General features: G+C 48.3%; 1 protein-coding gene and 1 long non-coding RNA gene across 5 annotated transcripts in view; one reads left to right on the forward strand and one right to left on the reverse strand.

Moving 5' to 3' along the window:
• The window catches only part of Myo16 (myosin XVI), a 524,759-nt gene that overhangs the window by 447,737 nt on the left and 52,701 nt on the right, over positions 1 to 24,321 (forward strand). For 3 of the 4 annotated variants that reach the window (XM_078016333.1, XM_078016334.1, XM_078016331.1), the window contains exons 29-32: positions 2,863 to 2,959; positions 7,266 to 7,512; positions 9,367 to 9,644; positions 18,673 to 19,779. In XM_078016333.1, the coding sequence (XP_077872459.1) occupies positions 2,863 to 2,959; positions 7,266 to 7,512; positions 9,367 to 9,644; positions 18,673 to 19,779 (1,729 nt within the window). The remainder of the gene's footprint in view (positions 1 to 2,862; positions 2,960 to 7,265; positions 7,513 to 9,366; positions 9,645 to 18,672; positions 19,780 to 24,321) is intronic. The other variant, XM_078016332.1, reaches the window with a different exon arrangement.
• LOC144365219 (uncharacterized) lies at positions 5,391 to 7,336 on the reverse strand. The gene is made up of 2 exons (XR_013423526.1): positions 7,174 to 7,336; positions 5,391 to 5,905 (listed from the first exon to the last, which is right to left on the reverse strand). It is a non-coding gene; the product is annotated as an uncharacterized LOC144365219 (long non-coding RNA).

Raw genomic sequence — 24,321 nt, forward strand, 5'->3', positions numbered from 1 at the left:
GGCCTTCGTCACACCCCTCTCCTTCTCTCCCCTGCTACCGACGGCCTTCCACCACCCAGGCTGCGTTGCTGGCACACTCCGGGTCTGGTTAAGAGTGCAGCTTCCCTGTCCCGTGTTTTCATCCCAGGTGGTATTGTCAGCCCTCTCTGACTCATCTCAGGCAAAACCTTTGTGATTCCTCTTCTATTTCTCCCCCTGCCCAATCTGAATCCACCCTTCCCACTCCCTATGCCTGGTGCATTTCAGACACAGGTCCTGATCTGCGGGGCTGTAAATGTATCTAATCTTCTCATGGGGTCTTACACCTGCCTATGATAGGAGAGGTGGGTGATCCCTCACAGACGCTCGGGACACCTGTGGAAGGCAGCAGAGCCCAGCAGAGGAGCGTGGAGCCTGCTGAGGGACAGGAGTGCCCACCCTGAGGGCCGGCAGGAGCAGCCTGCAGTGTGGACTTCCACGTCCATACCACTCACGGGCCACCTTGTGCCTGGCCACAAGCCTCCTGAAGCTCGGCCCCGTCCATTCTCCAGAGTCTCAGAACTTTATCAATTTATTTATTTTTTTTTTTGTAAAATTCAGACCCGATCTTCCTTAAATCTTCCAGCATATCCTGATTGCCCACAAGGAAATTCTCCACATTTTTCCTGGACTGCCCCCAGGGGTGGCCTTGTCCCTCCTTACTGTCCACACAGCCATGCCCGGACCATTGTCCTGCTGAGGTCCTGCCTTCCACTGTTCCTTCCTGTGTGTCACATGCATCTTCTCTGCCTTCCCAAGGTGCCCTGGAGAATTCCCACTTATTAAGCGTAGTTCTCTGAGAATCCTAGCTGCCCACATCTTGACCACGACCCCTCTGAAATGCTGTGCTGCCTGGACGTGATTCAGGCATCGTACTGGGCTTGTATTATGGCTGGAGCTTCTCCCTGCCAGCCCTCCTCAAGAAACTGGGAGCTCCTGAGGGCAAGCCTCCCTCTCCCCCACCCCTGCTTGGCACCCGGGCCTGCACAATGTTTGATCTGAACCTAGTTTGGTTTTCTGAGTGGCTGCTAGAGATGCCCCCTGGAGAAACCTTAGTCATTTTGTCCAGCGGCCCTCCTGCAAGGGTCTCCACTTAACTAAGGAGCGGGTTCCACGTCACCTCCTTCACCTCCTTCTAGTCACCTCCTTCTAGTGCAATCAGTCGAATGGATGTAGCTCACCATGCTGGCTTTTAGGAATTCTCTGTTGCCGTTATCTTCATCAATGGTAGTACATTCAGACAAGTTCAGATGCTTCTAGAGCTTTCCATAGAAACCCATTTGATGTTATGCCAGAATTTATTTTTATAACTCGGGGAGAACATGTCCGTCACATAGCATGCAGTGTTGCCGGCTCATGCTTTTGGAGTTTCATATTGGAACCCAGGTTTGTATGCATTTTGCCTGGGGACTCAGTTTGCCACCGTCAGTGATGGGCAGAGTGATATGCTTGCTCCTTCCCTCCACCTGGCCTACAGATCTGTCTGCAGAGTTCACAGCCAGGACCAGCTGTTCTTCCCGTGGACTGCCAAAATAAGTTGATAGTCGGAAAGAAAAGGAAAAAAAAAAGACCACAAATTTTATGGAACATAATTAGGGAGAGAGAATGACAATCCAAGGAAGAAAAAAGTAACAACACTCAGTAGCCACCCACCTATGCCTCCAATTTCAGCCAGTTCAAAGAAAACTGAAGGAAGATGCACATCTAGTCAACCAGAGTGCTCTGAAATAGGCCAGTAGCGTGCGCTTTCCCCACACATCTACATAATCAGCCAGACCCCATGATGCCAGGCTCAGGCCACGGTCTCTGGCAGTCAATCAGTCCTGCATATCAAGACTGTGGCCAAGGGGAGTGTGAGATGGACAGGTGGGCTGTGACAGAATGGGTTTGCAGTCAACTGCTTCCCAGCAAAGAGGTTCGTTAAGCATCCCTGGCACACGCTCTGAAGCCCTCTCAGGACCTGATGGTGTGAAGATGCGTGCACACCTGGGTGTAGTTGACACTGGTGCAGCCCAGGCATCAACCCTGTGAAGCCCAGATCCTGCTCTAGGGCAGCCTTCAGTCTTCTAGCTCTGACCGTGTTTGCCTCAAGTGCCGAGAATGTGCCTGGGAGCACCCGCAGGAGGGCCCTTCCCCACTGGGCAGAGGGTCACCTGCCAGCTCCCTGGCACTTGCATTAGATCCCAGGGGCTTTTCTGCCTTTATTCAAGCCGTTCGCCTCAGAGTCCAGGGAGCGCCTGCCAGGAGAGGTGCCGTTTCCTAGGAAAGATGCACAGGGCGCGAGAAAAGTCTTAAAATTGTGAGCATGTCAACTTTCCATGCTGGGTTATGGGAATTTTCTGTGGCAGTTATCTTCGCTAATGGTGGTATATTCAGACAAGCTTGGATGCTTCTAGAGCTTTCTGTAATTTGATGTCATGCTGAAATTTATTTTAGAATTCTGGAGGAGCTTGCCCATCACACAACCCAGGAGATGGTGCCCAGACAAGGCTCTCCAGGGTCTTTTTTTTACTTCTGTGCTGAAATTAATAATCGCAGACATATAAAGATTCCACTTATTGTAATTCATGGCGTAGTGGGGAAAATAATTGAAATGAAACGATCGAGGTGTCAGATTTAGGTTTAGTTTCGGTCTCTTCGCGGGTCTGTTCTCCTCTACGCGGCTCAGCCTCCCTGCTTTGGGTGGAGCAGGGAGCCTCCCCCAGGAACAGTGAACGGAGATCTTCAGGCGGATTCAGGGCCAGCACCAGGCCACCTCATCAGTACGTGCTGCTCTCCTGTGATCGCTCCCGCCATCACTGTCCTCTCCACGCTGGTGAGCGTCTCCCCCTGCTTGCCTTTCAGGTGGGCGTCCGCAAGGTGTTCCTGAAACACGGGCATGCCGACCAGCTCCACAGTCTCTGCCTGCAGCTGCAGAGGAGCATCATAACCTGCCAGAAAGGTAACTGTCACTCCAGCTCTCCAGACCCTTGAGCCGTGTTTTCAAGATCATTCGGTGCACCCGAGTTTAAATGTCAGTCACATCCACACGGCAGCAGGTCACCTGTCCCCGACGCTACAGTGGGGGCGGGGAGGCACAGTGGCCCAGTTGGCTACTTACCTGCCTCCTCTGGAGGGTTTATAGACACTGCTGGTGTTCTATTGAGTACCTTCCTGTGGAACTTTGTATTCAGTTTTCACCCCAATCACAATTGGAGGAGAGAATATACACCTGGTTGTTTATCACAGCTGTTCGGGATTAATGACCCTTACAAGAAGCACCAGGCAATAAGACTGTACCTTGGAATCTTCAATGAGAAGAACCCTCCATCTGGCACTTAGCTGCAGAGAAAGGGCCACATTCCCAAGCCGTCTCAGTGGGGGCCACCAATGTGCCAATTTGGAGAACTGGGATCAGCCAACTAGCCAGGGCACATTTTCCAAGACTCCACATGAGCCTTGGGGAAATTTTTTACTCATTTTTCCTTTATGAAGGGATAATATCTATAGTATCTTCAATAGTCGATAGCATCTATTTTGTTATAGCTTTGGGACACATTCTATTTAGAATTTGTTTTCTAACAAAATCTAATCGACTATTTAAAAAAACACACATCTCTTATAAAATGTTTCTGCTTAGTAGAAATTTTTAAAATTTTAATGTGTTTAATAGTTTAATTGCTTAGAGGGGGCAAAGGAGGGAGAAGTTAACCTGTATGCTAGCTTTTGGTAGGACTTACAATGAACTTGGTTCTGTGATTATCTGAAACGGGTGTTCCAACACGGAGCCTGGCAGGGTGCCAACCTCAGCTTTACAGTTGAATCCCCCACCCAGCTCCTCTGTGGGATGTGTCTGGGTCTGATCCTTGAAGACCTTTCCACGGGCCCCATGGATCTCTGATGATAGGAAGTCCTGCTGTGTGCTGGTCCTTCAACAGGTCCAGTCAAGTAATGATCCAAACCCCAAAACTCTATCCAGGTCAAAACACCCCCCTTGGCCATTTCAGGCCTGGTGTGTCCAGAACATCCCATGATACTGGGGGTGTGTTCCCACTCCCTGTGTACTTGGTGCCTCTGGATCCTCCCGGCTGAGAGGAAGAGCAGGCAGGGGAAGGGCAGGTCTTCCCCGGACACAGTGTGACTCCACACTGCTCTCCCTGCTGAGGCCCGTTGTATAATCAGGAGCACTTCACCCATCCTGGGGCCACTAGCCCGCAGCCCCTGGGTACCCAGCAGCCCTCTCTCTCAGCAGCATCACTTTCTTGAAAACCCCCTTGTGCCTGAGAAGCAGGTGCTCAGACCTCTCCACAGTGGCAGCTGTCCCTGACCCTTCCTGACCTGCAGCCCACCTCTCTGTCCACCCAACTCGAGCTGTCAATACAACAAGCTCTCTGGGGAGTCTGAAGCCACATGTCCAGCCTGGGGTAGTGGAAGCCTTCAGTGAGGAGGGGGCTGGTCTTACCTCAGTTCAGAATGCATCTTCTCTTTGCAGATGATAATCTGCCCTGTAAGGTCACCCCTCACTGGGCCACAGGTCCGTTTTGAACTCTTCCTTGGCACTCCCCATTGGTGTTATTTGCCCTGCACCCACCCAGATGGTCTCTGAGCCCCTGCAGCTGCTACCTCACCGGGGGTCAGTTAGAAACCTAGTGTCCCAGCCCCACCTGCAGGCGTTAAATCCAAATCTGTATTTGCAGCCACAGCTAGAATCAGGAATAGGGAAAGTTCCACTTAATATGTTAAAAGCTCACAGAGGGCATCCCAAATGCTCAGGAAGTTCTCCTTGGATAACTGCCCTGTCTTCCACTAGGACACCCACTAGAAATGCCCCTTCTACTTAGTGCTAAACACAACTGACACAGGCCAGAAGAAATGCAAGAACTCCGATTTTTTTGGTCACCTTTCTAAAGATAGAACCTGAGAGTGGTCTAGAAAATGGTGTCAGGGTAATAAACATAATTCCATGCAGCATAAATGAAATAATGGATATGAAAGCACTTTCAAAATTATGGGCTGTTAAAGGCAAAGCATTAATTATTGATTTTTATTTTTACATCTCTTAGAATCTCTTATATTTTTATTTTTAAATCCCTCAATATTTTTTCCTGATGATAAGTTTACTCAAAATTTATACAATCTGGAGTCATTTCCAGTTTCTAAGGAGTTCCATTTTTTTAATTGCAAGTGTCTGGAGGAAAGAAAGCTATAAATTTTAGTTTTAAATTTAATCACTGTAATTTCAAATTGTTCCTACTGGAAGTTTTCTATGTATGTTCCTCTTATTATAGATGAAAATGAGTAGAATAAATGAAAACCTCAACATGGTTGGTCATAGAGGCAGGATTTAGGAATTGTCAGGAGGACAACATATACCATATTCCATTTGTGGCAAGTTTATTTTCATAAACTGTCTTTATTATTAAAGATTCTGACTTTTAGCAACTGATATAACATTTTTGAAGGGTGTTAGAAGGCCACTAGTTGAAGAGAAAGTGGAGGCCTCTGGATGTGGACAGTCCATTCACAGGTGGGATGTGAACCCAGTGGAGAGTTGTACTTCAGGAGATCCAAAGGCGTCTGGCATATCCACGAGCATCTTCCCTTTTATTGCACGAGATGAGACATCTGGAATACACTCTCACCTTCACTCTCCAAAAGTCAACCCCTCCCCATCTCTTTCTAAATATAACAAGAAAGAGCAGGTGAACAGGTCAAGATAAGGTCCTCCCTCTTCTCTACACCCATGACATGCTTAATACTTCTTTATTTCATTTCATGTACAGTCCTGAAAGTCTGGGGCACCCTTCACTGTTTCACTGTTTGTTGCTTACATTAGTTCAGCATCAGGGTTTTACGATTAACTCGGTGCAGCTGCATTCCTCAGGAACTCGACATTTAGTATTGCCACCTGAGAAGAAAGGAAAGGTTTACCATGTCCGTGTCTTCTTTTCCTAACTGGAAGATAGTTCCATTCAGCTTCCACCGTCTGAACCAGTGGAAGCATCAAAGCAGAATCCTCAGCTGACCCTGTGTGTTGCTCCCTAGCCTGGGAATGTTTTAAGCTCCTTCATGTTCCGTAAGCCTCTGCCTCCCCAGAAGACAACAGGAAGTGTCTGCCGTACACATGGGTCTTCCCTGGAATTAGTGGTCCTCTTTCATCCACAGCTCCTTCAGATCTTAGAAACTGAGAGTCAGAAGGGATGGCAACAGAGGAACTGAGAGACTCTGCCTGGAGCCACACAGCCTGCCCCTGTGCAGGGCCCTCACCTGTCCCTGCAGCCCCAACAGGAAGCCTTTCTGTGCTTGTCTTGCCCACACTCAGGGCCCGGGAGCCGCTCCCTAGGCAGGCCTGTCCCTTTCTATCCTGGGCTTACTGTCAGAGAGTCCTTCCTCCTATTGATTGAAGATGTGCTTCCCGTGACTTTGATGATCTGTACCCCCTGGAGAGCCACAAATCACATCTTTGTGACTGCAGCTGAGGGGCTAGAGACTGGCCTCAGGGGCAGTCTGCTCTCATTGGTGGTCTTCATCAGCAGGAAATAGTGAGACTAAGGAAATTTCATTTTCATTGTGTCCAAAATGGGCATAATGATTCTTTTCAGCATGAAATGATGCAATAGATCACCTGGGACATGTGGGTGCCTCGTAGTAGGGGTCTTTATTTTTATTTTCAATTCTTGGGTGATCTCAAAGCATTCTCACTCACCTGTTTCCCCAGTTTTTACACCTTTTCCCCCACCTTCCTTTCTGGATAGCAGGAGGGATGTCCCCTATTTCCACAAAAATCTTTCTAGAAACTTCCCACTGTGTTGGTTTCCCCAGGAGTTAAATCAAGGTCCTAGAAATAAAATATGCATGATATTTCAAAAACTAACTCCGCGCACCTTGATGTTTCTGGAATAATTTGATATCATGGAAGGAAACCAAGACATTCCCAAACCGTGTAGTAGGAGCTGCTCCCACAAATGCTCTGGAGTTTGGAGCTGGTTCTTGCCCATTGGCATCCAGCTCGTGTCACCAAAAACAATGTGGGAAAAGGTGTGTTACCTACTTGATCTGCAGGCCCTCAGGCAGGTCAAGGATGGTTACCCTGAGTGTGGTCATTACTGAATTCAGATATCCTTCTTAATAAGAGATGGCAATGCTTAGTAAGCTCTTTTCCTGGGTTAAACGTACCTTATTTTGCAGTCGTGATTCTTGTTTGTGTTGTGTTTGGGCTTCCTCCCTCATGTTATGTCCGCTGACCCAGGGTGTGTTCTTTTATGAAGTCATACGAGGGTTTCTAGCACGCCAACACCTGCTTCAGAGAATGAGCATCAAACAGCAAGAAGTCACATCCATCAAGAGCTTTCTGCAGAACACAGAGGACAGGGCACTGCAAGCCTACGACGCCCTGGTCATTCAGAACGCCTCCGACATCGCCCGGGAGAATGACAGGCTCCGGAAGGAAATGAATGGTCCGTACCCTAAAGAGAAGGCCGCTGCCAGGAGCAAGCAAGAGGAAGGAGCCAGAAGGTAAAGGCAGGTAGTTTGCAACTTCAGTGACCTCGGTGATGGACTCACAGGAGTCCTGAGGATGGACACCCCCCGCAATCCCAGAAATGCTTGTCCTGTGCTTTCTTTTCAGGAACTAGATGCTGTAGTCATATGAAATTGCTATTGCTTCCTCTGCTGTGCTTCTGTCGCTAAACTGCCTTGAGGTCTAAGTTTTAAAGCAAAATCAATAGTAAAAACTAATAGCTGGATTTTTTTTTATTTTTAGACAAGTGTGATATATATATATATATAAATGTCTGTGTGTGTATATATATATATATATATATATATATATATACACAAACATATATACATACACACACATATATGTACATTTATATATGTATATATATATATATATAGAAGGCTGATAGAAATTTTTGGAAATTTTAGCAAACAATTGAGATACCACTCTGATAGTGAACTCAGTAAATAGCTTATACATATTATATTTTCCTGTGTAAACGATCATATTTTCTTGGCCAATAAAGAAAGCTTTAGAAAAAAAAGCTTTTCATTTAAAAGTTTACTTGGGACATTGAGCCTGGAATAGAAACACAAACAGAGCCAGGACTCTTCGTGATTGTTCCCTCCCTGTGGGTGACAGCACACCTGAGAACCACAGCACCCCTCAGGGAGGGCAGAAAGGAATGACTTTCCAATTCGTGGTCAGAGAGGTGTTCATTTTTCCTGGGGACCTTGATAATATCTCCTTTCTCTCTGAAAGCAGCTCTCCTCTGCCATGACTGCCTATGTCAAGTGATTTTTTGTTAAAGAGGAGATGGCAATGTGTCTCTTGCTAATTAGCCTCAAATATCTCCATGATTAAATACTGAAAAAATTCCCTTTGTATGGAAAACTGTAATTAAACGTTACAGGGAAAACAAATTATCCACTGAGTGCCACACTGTCATCTCCAGCGACTTCATTTTCTACATGGGCGGCTGGCTCTGCCTGGTGGAAGATTCCAGCCCTGTTGGTGTTCCGCCACAGAAAGATGTAATTATAAAGCAAGTGCTCGGGAACTCCTTGTGAGATGCACGCCTTGGCATCTTGCTAGTACATGATTACATTGACATGTGAAGCCAGAGGAACTTTTTAAACCAGATAACTATTAATTTTAAATGACTTCCAGAATAATATTTGTTATTTTCCCTGCTGGAACTCAACCATCACCCCAATTTCTCAATTTGATGATGTATTTATTTGCCTGATATAAAATTAAGTGAAGAAGCATTTGTCTATTTCTTGAATACCAGCCGTTCACTTGGCACTAGACATCCATATGGAGTCATAGGGCAAATAATAGTTCATTGCATAATTAAATAATTGCTGGTAGAATTTAAATGGCAAGAGAGAGGCGGGGGGCCAGAGTGTAGGTCTTTGAGGGTTTTGAGTAGCGTGTGTGCTGGTTTTTCAGAGGGAGAGGATGATGAACTCCCACCATTCAATGCCTCAGTAACTCTCTATTAAGATGGATTTCCCAGAAATTACCATTCAGATTGAAATTCTGGGTTTTTGATTTGCTTAAGAATCAGACTGTGAAAAATTCATTCACTGAATGCCTGATAGAGAATGGGAAGCCTCTTAAGTAGCTGGTTTGCGGGAGAATTGAGAATTTCAAGAAGCAGCCTGATGACCGTGCTGTGTGCCCATTCGTCACAGCAGGTGGGCTGCGGCGCTCTGGACAGCCTGTCCCTCATCCTCCTGACCCAGCATGATGGCTGTCTGGAAGGAGCCCTCCTTGGGCAGCCTGAGCAGGTTCCTTGTTGTCAGCTGAATAATAACCTCCGAGCCTCTCTCTGAGTCTGTTTGTGTTCTGTTTCCTCCAAGAGCTGAAGACCAGGGTGGGTCCTGGCACGTCCACTCCAGCTCGGTCCCCCTCCCCATGGCGGTGGACAGCCTGGCCCAGGCTCTTGCTGGACCATCCATCCGGTCTCCATCACTGCACTCAGTGTTCAGCGTGGATGACAGCAGTGGCCTCCCGTCACCACGGAAACAGCCTCCGCCCAAGCCAAAGAGGGACCCCAGCACCCGGCTGAGTGCCTCCTACGAGGCTGTGAGCGCCTGCCTCTCAGCGGCCAAGGACACAGCCAGCGAAGGTCAGCTGGGTGAGCGTAAAAGACGGGCCTGGCTCACAGACCTCCGTCTGTGAGCGCCCCACGGCGTTATTGTGGCCCTCATGTATTTTTAATAGAAATAAATCCAATTGTTGGCTTGCCAGCAGCCCTTTAATCATTAAATATAACTAATATTTATTCCAATCTCTAAGCCTCTTAGGGAAAAGCTACTTACATGTCATTTCCTCCACTCCCAGCCCCACCTCTGCATTGAGTTTGCAGCCTCAAGGCAGAACCAACAAAAAGTTGGTCGCTACTCCATGTAAATTTCCACTAAGTAAAAGGTTAAAAAAATGCATCGGGCTTTCCTGTGTTCACAGTCTAATTAAAAATTAAGCCCACTTTTTCATGTGGTGAGTGAAGCAACCTCACAGAGGAGAATAGTTGCAATGAAATTAAGTTAAACAAAAACTTCTGAGACTTGATAGAAAAGTCTTTACACTGATGGTTTTGAAATATTTATGCAAAAAGGGGTAATGGCAGTGTACTGTCCATCCAATCTCTCATGGATTAGCATGTGCTACAATCATGGTTTAATTGTTCATGTTTAGAATTGTGACTAACACAGGAAGTGCTCTTTGTCAGACCATTTAGGAACAGCAGTTGGCTGACCATCTGCTGTGGGCGGGGCCCCATTCTCTGCACACACGTGTATGGTATCTTCCTTCATGGAGCCTACGTTCCACAAGCAAGAACAGATGTGGACACAGTAAGCAAGTGAATGCATGAGGATTTTAGCAAGAGGCCTTTGCTGTAGACAGAGATAACTAGTGCCGGAGTGGAAGTGAGGGCAGGGACAGGAGGCAGGATTCTAAATGAAATGACTGAGTAGATCTCGGGAGGAAACAGCTTCTGAACACAATTGAAACACAGTTCCTTTAGTTAAAAACAAATAAGATGAACCAAATATATAGCAACACAACATAACCAAATACACAGCAAAACAATATGCTCCACTTAGGGACAAGATGCAGGATCCTGGAAGTGGCCCTGGCTTCTGACCATGGGACAGAAGCCTTAAGCAACAGGAACATCCGGGCTTCTTTGAACTACTTCTCCTTAGTGACTATGAGAAAGAACAGATATTTAGGGGAATTTTTAACTACCAAGGAAAAAAGTTGTTTTAACGTGCAAATCATGTAAAAGCAACACCTAGGTGTAGGTGTAGGAGAAATTCCTACCTCTGTGGTGAGCAGAGATGGTACCTATTTGCAGCATCCTGTAAAAGCGGCAACAGCAAGAGCTGGAATGTGACATCCAGGGGTCATGGAGGACATTCTTCCCAGTTGATGCCACTAGACAGAGAGAGACAGAGAGAGTTAGAACTTTCCTCCCAGGAAGTCGGGTGCTGCCCTAATGTGCTGCACACAGGGGGAAGCTCCTATTGAACAGGCCGGCAGTGTTCTCCCCTGGAGAGTGCTACAGACAGTCACCACCATTACGCCGTCAGACCTCTGTGCAGAGCTTCTAGTGCAGATCTCAGAAAGTAGTGGCTGAAATTAGGGGAGAGAAATTTTGGCACTGTGGGTGAGGAAGAATCATATCTAAGATTTTAAGACTAGTGAGGTAGGGAGAGTGGGAAATGAACATTCAGGACAGTATGAGAAAAAATACAAAGAAAGATGGAAAATCACAGTGTATACAGAGTGGAGCCTCGACCCCACTTGCACACTGAGGTAGCTCTGTGAACGAGCTCAGCAGGCCACAGAGTAGCTTGAGAAGTCCCACAAAGCCGGAGGGCTGCATGCTCATTACAGGGCCCCTGCCCCGCAGTTGAGGTTTTGGAGTGGTCAGGCATCAACAGTCGAGGGACTAGGAAAGGAGAAAAGGTAGGAGAGGCTGAGCTCCAAACGGAGTGTAAGGTCTTCCACGTGGGCAGAAAACAGCGTCAACTAAGAAGGCCTACTCAGACCTCAGGAGACACAAGCTGCAGATGAAAGGTGAATGACCAAAAAGGGAGGAGGGGGGTGGGAAAGAGAATGCAGGGGAAGCAGGGTGCAAGACTGCAGGCGCAAAACTGTGGAAAGTCCTTTCTGCTGCTCATAAGGCACCAGGACACCTTCCTTAGACCCATAAGGGGCTTACGTACACTTTGATTTCTTGGAACCTGGTTTCAGCTCATATATGTCCATTAGTTGCTTAGAAAATTTCCCCAACTCTGCTCTGTTGTAGGAGCCTGTGACAGGGCGAGGAGGCACACAGTTCCCTTTCTACCTTCCACGTCCTACGTTCCTTCTTACAACACAGAATTCCTAATACTGATTACTTTGCAACCACAAAAAGAAAGTCTTGGGTCTCCTGGGAACAGAGATGCATTTCTGCACTTTGGGAAATGCTCTAAAGATATTCTTACAATTTAAAAATTAAGCTGCCTAAGCACGTTTGCTGGTTAAGTTGTGTAGGATTGCAAAGTCAGAAAGGGCTGTGAGGGACTTAAGTCTCTCAATGTGTCAGTGTTCCAGATTTCTGGTCACAAAACATACCTACACCCATAAGTGATTAGCCAGAAGCTGCAGTGGCTCTGGTCCCATCTATGCTCTTGTGACAGGAGTAGGACACTATACTTTTGTGTCTGAGTCATCTTAGACACTTCCTTCAGTACCAAAAATTTCAGCACAATCTAAACCTGTGCCTGCTGACATAGTGGCCAATAGGCACATGCAGCCATTCAATCTGAGAGTTGCTAAAATTAACTGTGATTTTAAAATGTCTGTCCTCAGCCAACAGCCATATTTCAAGCACTAGATAGCCACAGGCATAGAACTTTCCACCATCACAGAAAGCCCTTCTAGACAGCTGTCATCCTAAACATGCCATGTTTCCACCAAAGAGCTGTGGGGTTATTTTGCCTCTAGTAACAAGTCACAGTCTTCCTCATTTCTGTCAATAGGTAGGGAGAACATTAGTCACCCTTTAAAATGCTTTGTGAACCCTGGTTTCACAAGAGCAAGGCCTAAGCTAGGGTTTGTAGATTACCAAGGCTATTCTGTTTGCCTTGTTTAAAAAAAAAAAAGTCAAGTTCTTTCCCTTTGTACAAAAAGCTGTTAATCAAGTCAGAGGCTGCAAAGTGAAAGGAGATGATTGATGAACAAAGGCCAGGGACTGCAGAGAAACTGGTAATGAGGCTGTTCCAGGTTGTCTTTGGGTTTGGTCTTGTTCCTATTGGCACACGCCTTTCCTATAGGCTGTCACCTCATCAACAGGGTTGCAATAAAGAATAGCAGTATGGAGAGCTCATTTTATTTCACTACCTTTGTGCCTCAAAAGCATGAATCAATTCACAGACCAATAAATTTTAGCACTTCTTTGCAAACTATTAACAAGCTATGTCAACTATGTGAAAGGACCATTTTTCCCAAAGTCTGGGGTTTCCCTTAGCAAACAGTGGCTAGGGAAGGAAGGTCAAGGCCCACTTTCCCTCTTCCTGGAGGGAGCTCCTAGCCAGCATGCTTCTCCCTCTTCCTGAGTGTCACTCTGTGCCCACAGGTCAGCCTTCCTCCCCACACAGTGCACATCCTTCCCACAGCAAGGGAAATGAGAGTCTGTTTGTGGCCTTGCAGAAGTGACCAGGGCTTTCCAGGCCCATGTGAATCAAGAGGCAGCAACAGTGACCCACAGCACAGGTTCGGTTCGATGTGGGAATAAAGAAGAGGGGGCAGAGCCCCATCTCCTGGGACACCAGAGTGTGCCACAAAGCTCCAAGGTCACAGGTGGTTCACAACACCCGTGAGGGTCGGTGAACTGAGCACTAAATCCTGAGTGAGAAACGGAGCTCCAGTAATGAGGTGGTGGAGCAGGGCCTGCTGAGTGACCGCTGCTGCAGGTGAAACAGAGGCAGGGTGCGCCTGCAGCTCTCACCCCTGATTGGTTCTGGGAGGACACTTCCACCCACAGCTTCCCTTCAGGTCCCCGGGGCCGCTCCCTTGGAGAAAGCACCTTAATCAGCCTCTAAACTGTTTGAAAGTTGCTGTCCAACTCCATCCTCCACAAAACACTGGCTAAAGATACAGATAAAATAATGGTTCAGCTCTGTGGCTTTATTTAGACATGCATTCTGTCTCTTTTCATTTTCCCCCTGCTGTCTTGTTTATATCTTGATTCTAGAACAGAACTTCTCACATAGAAAGCATTCAATAAATAGTGAATGAACACATATATGTTACAGAAACATACTTGTGCTGCTCTCATGACAACAAATTCCCTGCTTGTCAATAGGAACACAGTTGGCAAGGTTCAAGGGCAGCTGCTCAAGATGTGTGAGGTGCACTTTATCCGTGCATGTTGAGTAGAAGCCCCTTTATTTTCTTCTATCACCTGAAATTTGACAGAAATCAGGCCTTCCATGAACATGCCTCTGGGAAACATGTGACTGGGAATCACAGAAGACGCTGCACAACATAGCCAGCCACCTAACACACATAATCCAGTGGGTGCCATGAGCCCATTTATGGAGCCTATAAACGGGCAAGCAGGTTTGGAGATAAGCAGAATAAGAGTAGTGACAGCAGGATGCTGTGGACACAGAGCCTAAGAGTGACCAACCTCTGAGGGAACCACAGAAGGTTCAGGAAGGACATTTTAGCAGCAGCATTGTGCACATGAGCATGCCCAGTGGTGCACAGGTGTGGTCCACCAATAGGGGGGAACTCCCCAGCATACCACAACTCTGCAGAAGCCCTTTCTGTCCCATTCGTAGCCAGCTGTAAAGCCATTCCGCCCTCCCTCAGGCAAGCAGCTGGCTGACAGGTCAGTGAGCCGACCCCTAAGGGAGCACCTTGGGTGTTCCAGGTCCTGTGCTAGAGCCAACTCCCAGGCTGAGAAGAAGCACACTGGGGGAGCCCGATGGAGACCACTTACAGAGACACACGGGTCTTCTTGACTCATGAGCTTCTCATTCCTCCTTTTTCCATTGAATAAACAGGTATCTGATGTTCGGTGAGAAAGAGGCCAAGTGATTTGAGTACTGGTGCAGATGTTAGAAGTCACCAACAGGCCTTAACAAGAAATCCAAGAGGAAGGCCTTTTGTATTTGCAGATGTTTCCCTCCTAATAGAGCTTAAATATGGCACGAGTCCATACGGGAGCTCAGATGAGAGTCAAGTTTGTGAAATACTGAGCTTGGTTGGGAATGGCAAGTCTAGCTCCTCAGCTGCCGGTAGGACTCCAAATCTCGCCCTAAAGTCACCCTGTGAGAAGGAAGGGCTTCCTGATTCCATTCCATCAGCATCGTCAAGTAGTTGCAAATGTTTTGTACATGAATTTTAGAACTGAACAAAAACAAGAAAAAGAAATCTCTTCCTGTAAATTGTCAATAGCCCTTAAATCCATACTTGCAAATAAACTTCTCACATGTCCACACACACGTGCAAACCCAGAAGTAATTGTAAAAGCCAAACCTCAACTCTGGTTTTCTAATCTTAATTTATGACGATTGAAATTTCCGTTTCTGACCCTCCCCCTCCCCTGCCCCTGCCTAGATTCCAATGCACTAGTTAGTGGGACAGGAACCTATCAGTCCAGCACCTAAGGGGTCCAGCATGGCTGAAGCTCCACCCATACTCTGAGGAACCTGCCCTGTGTGCCATGATTAATTTCCACCTGGGCAGTAGGACTAATGTACAAGGACAGCCTTCTGAGGGTCACTGCGTGTGGGACATTGTGCTAAGCACCTTCAGTCTTCAGAGCTGGCCAGTGCTGCAGAGCCAGCATCATGATCCACGTAGGGACCAGGACACTAGGTCAGAGAGCAGGCTGTGACATGGCCAACGTCACAGGGCTAGGCTTCCATCCAGGCAGTTGGGCCGAGATCCCTGGCTCTCTGCAGCCTCCTGACAAGCACCTAACTGTGTGCAACAGTTCAAAACAGAAAGTCTGTTCACGTCCAAAGCAGGCCCTGAGGGGACGCTGTACCAGGGATCCACTACTGGTCAACGGCCCAGGGAAACTGCACTGATTCAAATAAGATAAGGATGGCTTTACTTTCTCTCTCATCTGTGGGGGTCAGGGGCTTCTCTGGGTGGTTCTTACTCTGGATCCTTCTTGGAGATGCCAGGAGGTGGCTGAAATCTAAGAGCTGGTCACCCCAGGTTTGTGCTTTAGCCACCTGGGGCATGTGCATCTGGGTGGCGGCTCTTCCTTGCTGGGCAGCATGTTGGCTTCAATGTGTTGAACTTGGTACTTGGAGAATCAGTGTCTCAGCCAGGTTTGTGCTTCAGCCTCCTGGGGCATGTGCATCTGGGTGGCGGCTCCTCCTTGCTGGGCAGCATGTTGGCTTCAATGTGTTGAGCTTGGTACTTGGAGAATCAGTGTGGCAAAGGCGTGCGCTCTAGGAGGTGGAAGGGAGGTGACGGGGAGCACTCGCCATGAGCAGGCCTGGGGAGCCAGGCTGTTTCGTCTCTGTCGCGGTCTTTGACCATCAGAGTAGTCTCAGAGGTCCATCCAGGTTTGGGAGGAGACAAAGGTTCTACCTCTCAGGAGGACTGGAAATACTGTTGTGGCCTGTTTTTTGGGGAAACGATCTGCCCCATTCCACCCTCTGGACACACAGTTCACATCCCTCCAAACACAAAGTACACTCATCTCTTCCCGAAGCTCCCGGAAGCTTCCTTCTGTCGTGGCACCAGGCTCAGGCTCAGGGACAAGACCTCGTCCTCCAAATGAGATCAGGCAAGGCTCCTCAGGTGGACGGCTTCTCAAGAATGCCACCCTCTACATGACGGCTGTGGCCTAAAAGACTAGTTACCCCCATTCACGGGACCAGTGTACCCTGAAGGGACAGGTAGATGGCAATGTTATGTGTGCCCTTGATCCAAAAGGGACTGGCATGCAGCTCTCAGCAACCGCTGGGCACATGTTGCCTTGAGGAGGGCCGTCCCGGTGCCTGGAGGGGTTTTCCATGGCTGCTGGTATTGGCTCTGGAACCTTGTTTCGCTCTTTGAGTCGTAATTCTTTCTTCACAGGGGTCTTATGTTTGGTGCGGGTCGGGGGTTCTCTTAGCCTGCTTCCTGCTCACGAAGTTCTGAGAGCAGGATTCTTCTCTCTCTGTGGATTCTGCCCCTTCAGGGCACCTGGTGCTTTCAATTTCCTCTAAATTCGTTTATACTGCGCTTAATTAGTCAAAGCACAGGTCCTCAGGTCTCTGAGATAACCTCTCCTCTCTTTGGGGCTCTCTGCCTTATTTCTTTGAGGCAAGCCTCTGAAGTTCTGAAGGGTCCTGTGGCTCTGCCTCCTGAGCTGTCTGGGAAGCACCACCTTGTGTCTTTGGATGTTTTAACAAATGTCTCCACAGCATGTGCTTGGCTTCTTCTTTAGATCATGTTTTCCTGAAAATGCCCTGAATTTCTTGTCTGCTTGGAGGTCCTTTCTTAGCTTTAGAATCTCGGCCATCTGGAGAGCTGACAGTGAGAACCATTTTATTTTCAGACCCAGGAGGCCCTGGCTCCTTCGTGACGACGGCTCCTTCTTTGCCGATCTCTTCGCACTCATGTTCTGTTCCAGGTGGCTTGAAGAATCCCGGAGATCGCTGTAACACTGCTTGAAAGTCTCCTTAACCTGGTGGCCCAGTCACGAAGTGGGTCTCCTGTTTGCCATTCCTGCAGGTGACACTGCTGCCAGACTTTCCCTCCTCATCCTCCCTTGAACCTCACCCCGAGCTTTCCCGAGGGCCCCCAATTTCTGCTGATTGTCTCTTCAAGACTCATCTCTTTTCCCAAAGCCAAGCCACACGTTTCATTTTTTAGGTAGCAGCAGTGCCCTGTAGGTACCACGTCTGTGCAGGACTCAGTGTCTTAAGATGCAAGGATGACTTTAGGACTGTCCTATGGCTCCAGAATGTGACTGACCTCAGGGGTCCCTGGAGGAGGAGGTTCATTGCACATCCAGTGCCTGGGATGGGAAAGGTCAGACAGCTGAAGGCAGGAGCAGATGGGTCCCTGGCCTCTCCCTCTCCTCCAAGTGGCCTCTCCACAGGTTGCCCATGGCAGGGATGCCTCAGGGTGTCCACGTTTCTTATGCAGAAATCAGGGCTCTCACACCATGTGTCCAGGAGGGTGGGTGAAAAGGCAGACTGCACTGCGGGTGCCCCAGCCTCAGAGGGCAGGCAACGTCTTTCCAACATCTTCTTCTCTGAAGCAGCCAAAGACCTCCCAGGTTCAAGGTTCAGGAAGAGCATTTGGGACTGAAAATATTGCAACCAGTTTGAGAAAATACCATCTGCCACAAATCCTGTAAATTATTCATGACTGCGAAATTCTATAACACTAATATTAAAAGTGGGGTTGGTGCATTCTTTTTCTAGGAGAAGGTCTGCCCTCTGTGTTTCAGCACACTGAAAGTCATCAGGACAATGCTGATTAGAACATTGCACACGTCGGCTATATGATGTTCTTGAGTGTCATGGCTTTGGGGAGCCTCATGTAACACTGGCTTTTGAAGATGGCCATGGAGCTAGGAAATGAACTTTGTTTGCTTCCATTCCCATGAGGATGGACATATTTGTGTTGTGGTTATAGTGTGCCAGGACCTGAGCTAAGTACTTTTCCCACAGACCTATCCATGCCCTTCCTGAGATGGTGAATAATGCCACTCTTAGGCTGTCTTCTCTGAGGCTAAGGGGAGGTGCCCAAGACTTCTTCTAAGACCACATTCTGCACCACTCCACCCTGCTCCACCCGCCTGTTCTGGGACCCTCACTCTGGCCTACTGCTTCCTGTCTCTGTAGCCTGCACCATTTTCTAACACAGCACAGAACTCACTGTGCTTCCCTGTCCTGGGACATCACCCCCAAAGGGTGGAAGCCCTCTCCTGCCAGATCAAAAGCCAGGGTGCTTGGTGCTTTGGGGAGGTCTGGTTTGGTGGGGCTCCAGTGGGTGGAGGGGCAGGAAGGCCTGGGTTTTCCACAGCTGGAGTGCAGGGGCTCTGAGGACCAAGGCCAGCCTGGGGGAGGGACAGTCCAGCCAGCTCAGGTCCTGGCCGCTGGCTCGAGTCTTGCTCACACTGCCCTCCCTCTCTTCCCCTCCAGCTCTGACGCGACCCAGACCCCACAGTGATGACTACAGCACCATGAAGAAGATCCCCCCTCGAAAGCCAAAGAGAAGTCCCAACACAAAGCTCAGCGGCTCCTATGAGGAAATTTGGGGCCCCCGGCCCCCAGGTGCCATGTGTCAGGCAGGTGCCCGCCAGGTCCCCGGAACCCCTGGTGCCCAGCGGGCCTGCCCAGCTGATGGCCCGCAGTACACCCCGCAGCTGCCACTGCGCCTGCCCCTACCCCAGGGCGACGAGGATGATGACACGGAGCCTGTGTACATCGAGATGGTGGGGAACGCGGCCAGGGCGGGCGGCCCCGAGGCCGACAGCCCCGACCAGGGCGAGTCCGTGTACGAGGAGATGAAGTACTTCTTGCCCGAGGAGGGCGGCAGCCTGGGCATGGTGTCCTTCCTGTCCCCCTCGCCTCTGTTCTCGGACACTCGGAAAGCCTGGGCCTTGGAGGCTGGTGAGGGGGGCTGCCAGCCCCTGAGGGACACGTGCGACATCCCGCCCCCCTTCCCCAACCTGCTCCCGCACCGGCCTCCGCTCCTGGTCTTCCCGCCCACGCCGGTGACCTGCTCCCCTGCCTCCGACGAGTCGCCGCTGACGCCCCTGGAGGTGAAGAAGCTGCCGGTCCTGGAAACCAACCTCAAGTACCCTGTGCAGTCCGAGGGCTCCAGCCCCTTGTCGCCGCAGTACTCCAAAGCCCCGAAGGGGGACGGCGACAGACCCGCGTCCCCCGGCGGCGCCGTGTCCGACGGGCCTCGCCCGGCCTCGCCGCCGCCCTCGCCGCCGCCGCCGCCCCCGGGGCCGCCCCCAGCCTGCAGGCCGCCCGCGCACTTCGCCTGCCCGCCCGGGCCCGAGCCGTCCAGGGCGCCCCCGAAGCCCAGCGCGGCGCCCTGCAGCTCCTTCGCCAAGATCCCGCACTCCCCGGCCCGGGCCGCCAGGGCTGAGCACAGGAGGGCCGCCGCCCCGGCCCCCTACAGCCCCCCGAACCCCAGGCCCCTGTCCAGCCCTCTGGACGAGCTGGCCAGCCTCTTCAGCTCGGGAAGGAGCGTGCTGCGGAAGTCGGCCGCGGGGAGGAAGATCCGGGAAGCTGAAGGTGAGCGGACCCCGGGGCGCGTGCGCCTGTGCGCCTGGGTGGGGGCCCGGTGGGGGCCCGGTGGGGGCCCGGGTGGGGGCCCGGGTGGGGGGCCGGTGCCGGTGCCTGGCCTAGCGGAGTCCAGGCCCGCTCCGGCCATTCGCAGCAGATGTCAAGGAAAAACCTTCTGCAACCAGTGCGGACAAGTGGTAGGAATTTGCATTTCCACGTTGCAGAATAAGACGTTAAAGTCTCATAATTCAGAGATACTTAGCACTAAAACCGGGTTTAATGAATTATAGCTTGATTCATGCTGGAACTAGGTTTCTTTCTCCTGCAACACTTACTTATAACGTGGAAATGGTGTTATTTTTTGCTACATCACATTGCCGATATCATCATTAACCCTAGTGGCCTTATCATCCACCCGTTTTGCCCCAGGACATCTGGGATGATCACCTGTTCAGCCAGCACTCCACGGAACACCACGCGCCTTAGGGTCTGGGGATGAGCTGAGTTCTTCTTCCATACACCACCCAAGGAACAGTTTAGCCGATTTTGTTCTGTTTCCTCCTCATCCACTCAGCCTAAGGCAGAGTTAGCAGTGGAGTCGGTCCACTCAGATGAGCTCCGCATTAGGTTCTTACAGCCAGAGGCTGTTGCTTGATTTAAAAAAATGTTTATTTTGTGTCCCTGTAAATGCAGAATGTAGCCAGAAAAAAAAATGCAGAGAGAAATTTTTGCTAATCTCTTGAAAGTACCTCACCACATACCACTTCATTCACATGAGGTTGCCTTTGTACCAAACATGCTGCTTTTGCAGATGCCCTTAATAACCAAAAAGAATGTTGTCATTTTTTTAATTGAAGTTTTTATACAAAATATTTTTTCAACATTCTGTATGTTGAGGAAGAAGGACATTAATGTAAACATCTTGTTAAGTGTGTCATGATGCCATTAGACCCACTACCTCCCAAGGCTAATGGCCACTGTGGATATCCTCAATTTAGAGATGTAAAACTTCAATGTGGAGGGGTTAATATCCTCTTTGGGGTCAAGTGGCAGGATTGAACATAAAAGTTTGACCTATGGTGTGACATTTCATGCATTAGCCTACTCCTTCTTTGAAAGAAAATGCATAGACATGTTAGTTTCCATCATTTGATTAAGACATTACTTCAGGTATGAAAACTAGAAAATCCAGAAAGCAATGTGAACAAGAGCAAAGCAGGTAGAGGCTAAGAACCTTCGAAAGTTAGATAACCTACTCACTGTTTGTTCTCTAGACCAAAAAGCTAGTTGCTTGTTTAGCTAACAATGTCTTCTTAACTGTAGGCAACTAATAGGTGAAATTGAACTTGAAAGTGGCAGAATGCTTGAATTTTACAGGTCGTGTTTCATTCCAAGGACCAAGATGGAATCTAAGAGGGAGATCATTAAATGAGCACATCGATTTGCTTTAAAAACTAGAAGTTTGATTGATAACTCGTAAACCTCATTTTACTATAGATTGAAATTAGGTATATTCTTGACTCTAGCTATTCTCTTAAAAAAAAAAAGTGAGGTTAACACTTTTCTGGACAGACCTCATCATTTGGAAGCCCCAGAGGGAAGTGAGAATTATGGTGAGGTCTCCAGGCCTGGTGTGTAAATTTGCTGGTCATTGTCCCTCTGGTGGCATTACCCCAGTGTTGGGGACATGTGTCAAAACCTCAAATATAGCACCAAAACTTCATCTGTAAAATTATAAGATACCTGTTTTCCTATTGTGGGGTTTTACAAATACTTTGCAATTTGAAGAGATTGGTTTGAACCATTTAGGACTTGGGCTGCAATAACAGGAAATTTAACACCAGGAGACTGGGTCATCCACTCACAGATGTAGGACACTCAGCTACACAGCTGACCACTGCAGGATTCTTTAGGGTCTGTGATGGGGAAGTAAGTTTGTAAGTAAGTTGCATGGTGTTCCTTGAAGTGTACAAGTTAATCTTCCCGAAGGTGAAAGGAGTCAAGTTAAGATATGGAAGGAGGATGCTTAATGGGAGAGCTGGGCTCTAGAGCTGCCCCTGATTGTAAGGCTCACAGTTTGATCCTAAGGGGAGGAATCCATTTTTTTTTCTAAATGATTTAAAGGGAGGTTATTCGTGAGTTGCTATAACCTTGGGGTTTCTTTCCTTTCAAGTTTTAAACCTTCTACTTTTCCCCTTATGTATTTAAAGACGTTTTTATTTTCACCTGAAATAGTTTACTTATCATAATCCAGTGTGTGGCTAGTTCACTAGGCCTCTACGTTAATTACAGTTTGTTTCTTATACAGTTGTGATATGAGGAAGTTGTCCTGCAAATTTTGCAGGAGGATTCAAAATGTTTGCGTTGCCTCTTTGGGACAGGGCCTTGCAAAGATCAATCTGCTGGTTAATTCCCACAGTGGGCAGTTCCACTTGAAACACGGTGCTCTGCTGGACATAGGGAGGGAGCTTCTCTCACTGTAGTCCTATCAGGACTGTTCTGGAAACTCACAAATATCAACGAAGTTCACATCTACAGACTGTTGGCATATGCAATTGGAGCCGTAAAAAAATCACGTAGATCCACATAGAGAAAAAAATAAGATCTTGAAGCTGATGGGTGAGGCCCAGGCTAAATAGAATCACAGGAGCAGCAGGTGCCCTTGGCGCTCTATTCCAGGCAGCACTTCAGTAGCCTGCCGGATTCTCAGGCCACCAACAGGGTCTGCTGCCCTTAGACTCCTTTTACGGAAAGCTGAGGCACAGGGAGACTGATCCAGTTACTCCAGTTTCTCTGCTCAGGAGAGCCAGGCTCGAATGTAGTAATTCTGTCCCCAGTCTACCCTCACGCTGTACCTAGTAGAGCAGGAGGAGGCTTTAAGAACTCTGTGTTTGCCCCCAAGGTGCAGCAAGTAAGAGCCACAGAGTCTGGATGGAGAAAATGGTCCCAGAGGCTCGGGAATACCAAGGCGTGCCTTCCCTCTCTGCGTATGTGTGGTTCTGAACAGTGTTCAGGCCTCTCGGCCCTTTAGTGAGGAAGGACCAAAGGTTTCATTGTCCCTGCCTTCCCAGAAACAAAGTCCCATTAATTCACAACTGTCTTTTCCTCTGATGGTATAATATGGCTAATAGCATTATGCTAATTGTTTCCAGTTGCTTAGTTTAAAAACACAAGGCCTAACCCAAAGGGCGACTGAGGACAGACCTGGGCGTGTTCGGCCACTAGGGGACTCCGTTGCGCTGAAGGCGGCTTGGCTGAGTTTATCCCTAGTGACATGAAAGAAGCACCTGCCCTGCCTCTTCTCTTAGGGCACAAGATCAGGGGTCTCCGGGACTGACAAAAACGCAGTACCTCTCTAGAGTCTGGAGCAGAAAGCAGGGAGAGCTGGGCTGAGTTATGGAAAGGTGTGACTCTCAGAGCACGTAGAAACCTTGTTTCATTACTCTGGACACCCTTGCTCCTCAGACATAACAGGAACTCCCAAAGGACATCAGCAGAACTACAGTGTACAATATTGTCTCCTAATATTAGGGGGATTAAATAATTATTTGATGGAAAACTTACCTAAAAAGCAGTAGAGATATAAATATATTTGATGGATCTTGCTCTGATGGCATTTTTACTTAATAGGATTCATTTAAACCAAATGGAAATTACAATTAATTTCAAATTTTTTTATATTTATTTTTTAGTTGTAGTTGGACACAATACTTTTATTTATTTTTATGTGGTGCTGAGCATCAATCCCAAAGCCTCATACGTGCTCTACCACCGAGCCACAACCCCAGCCCCTAATTTCAAATATTTTATATGATTACATAAACACTCCAAATAAGAATATTTTGAGTTGGGAAGTCAGAGTATTAAATAAACACACGTTTTACCACTTGGCATTTTTATTCCGGAGGGCTGTTTGAAAGGAATTTTTTCCTAGAGTTGGCTTTAAGGAAAATTTCAAACATGCCTAAAAGTACAGAGAATGATGGACCCTGTCCATGGTCACCACTGTCTCGTCTCTCCTGCCTGCTGCCTTCTGCCAGCACTGGATGATCTGGAAAAGCGTCCCAATATCAAATTAATTTATTAATAAATACATAAATGTTCTACCACAGACGTTCTTTGGGGGAGAGATACATACTCTTAAGTCGCGTTAGTAAGTATAGGACAGCCGATGCCTCTTGCCTGCACTGACAGGAGACAGGTTTTCACGACTTAAGCCCAAGCATGGGGAGCACAGCACCATTTCTCATGATGGAAATAAAGTGATTCACTGAGCAACCAGGAGCTCCCGTCTGGCTTCAGTGACAGTGCCTGGCATGGGCAGCTGATGCAGACCACCCTTCTACCATGGCCCAAAATACCCGTGGATTTCTAAATATCACATTCAGATGGGACTCAAGTTTGGAAGATCAGAACTCAAAAAGAATTTCAGTCTCATCCCGAATTCAAAAATAAATGCAGTTGTGTCTTAGGTCAGCTATGAGGTTTAGATGGGTCTGTGCCAAGTGCAGTCACCTGCACGTTGTTTAGTAACCAGAAGCCCAGAGCTGC

Source organism: Ictidomys tridecemlineatus, chromosome 6, assembly GCF_052094955.1.
Source record: "Ictidomys tridecemlineatus isolate mIctTri1 chromosome 6, mIctTri1.hap1, whole genome shotgun sequence".
NCBI lineage: Eukaryota > Metazoa > Chordata > Mammalia > Rodentia > Sciuridae > Ictidomys > Ictidomys tridecemlineatus.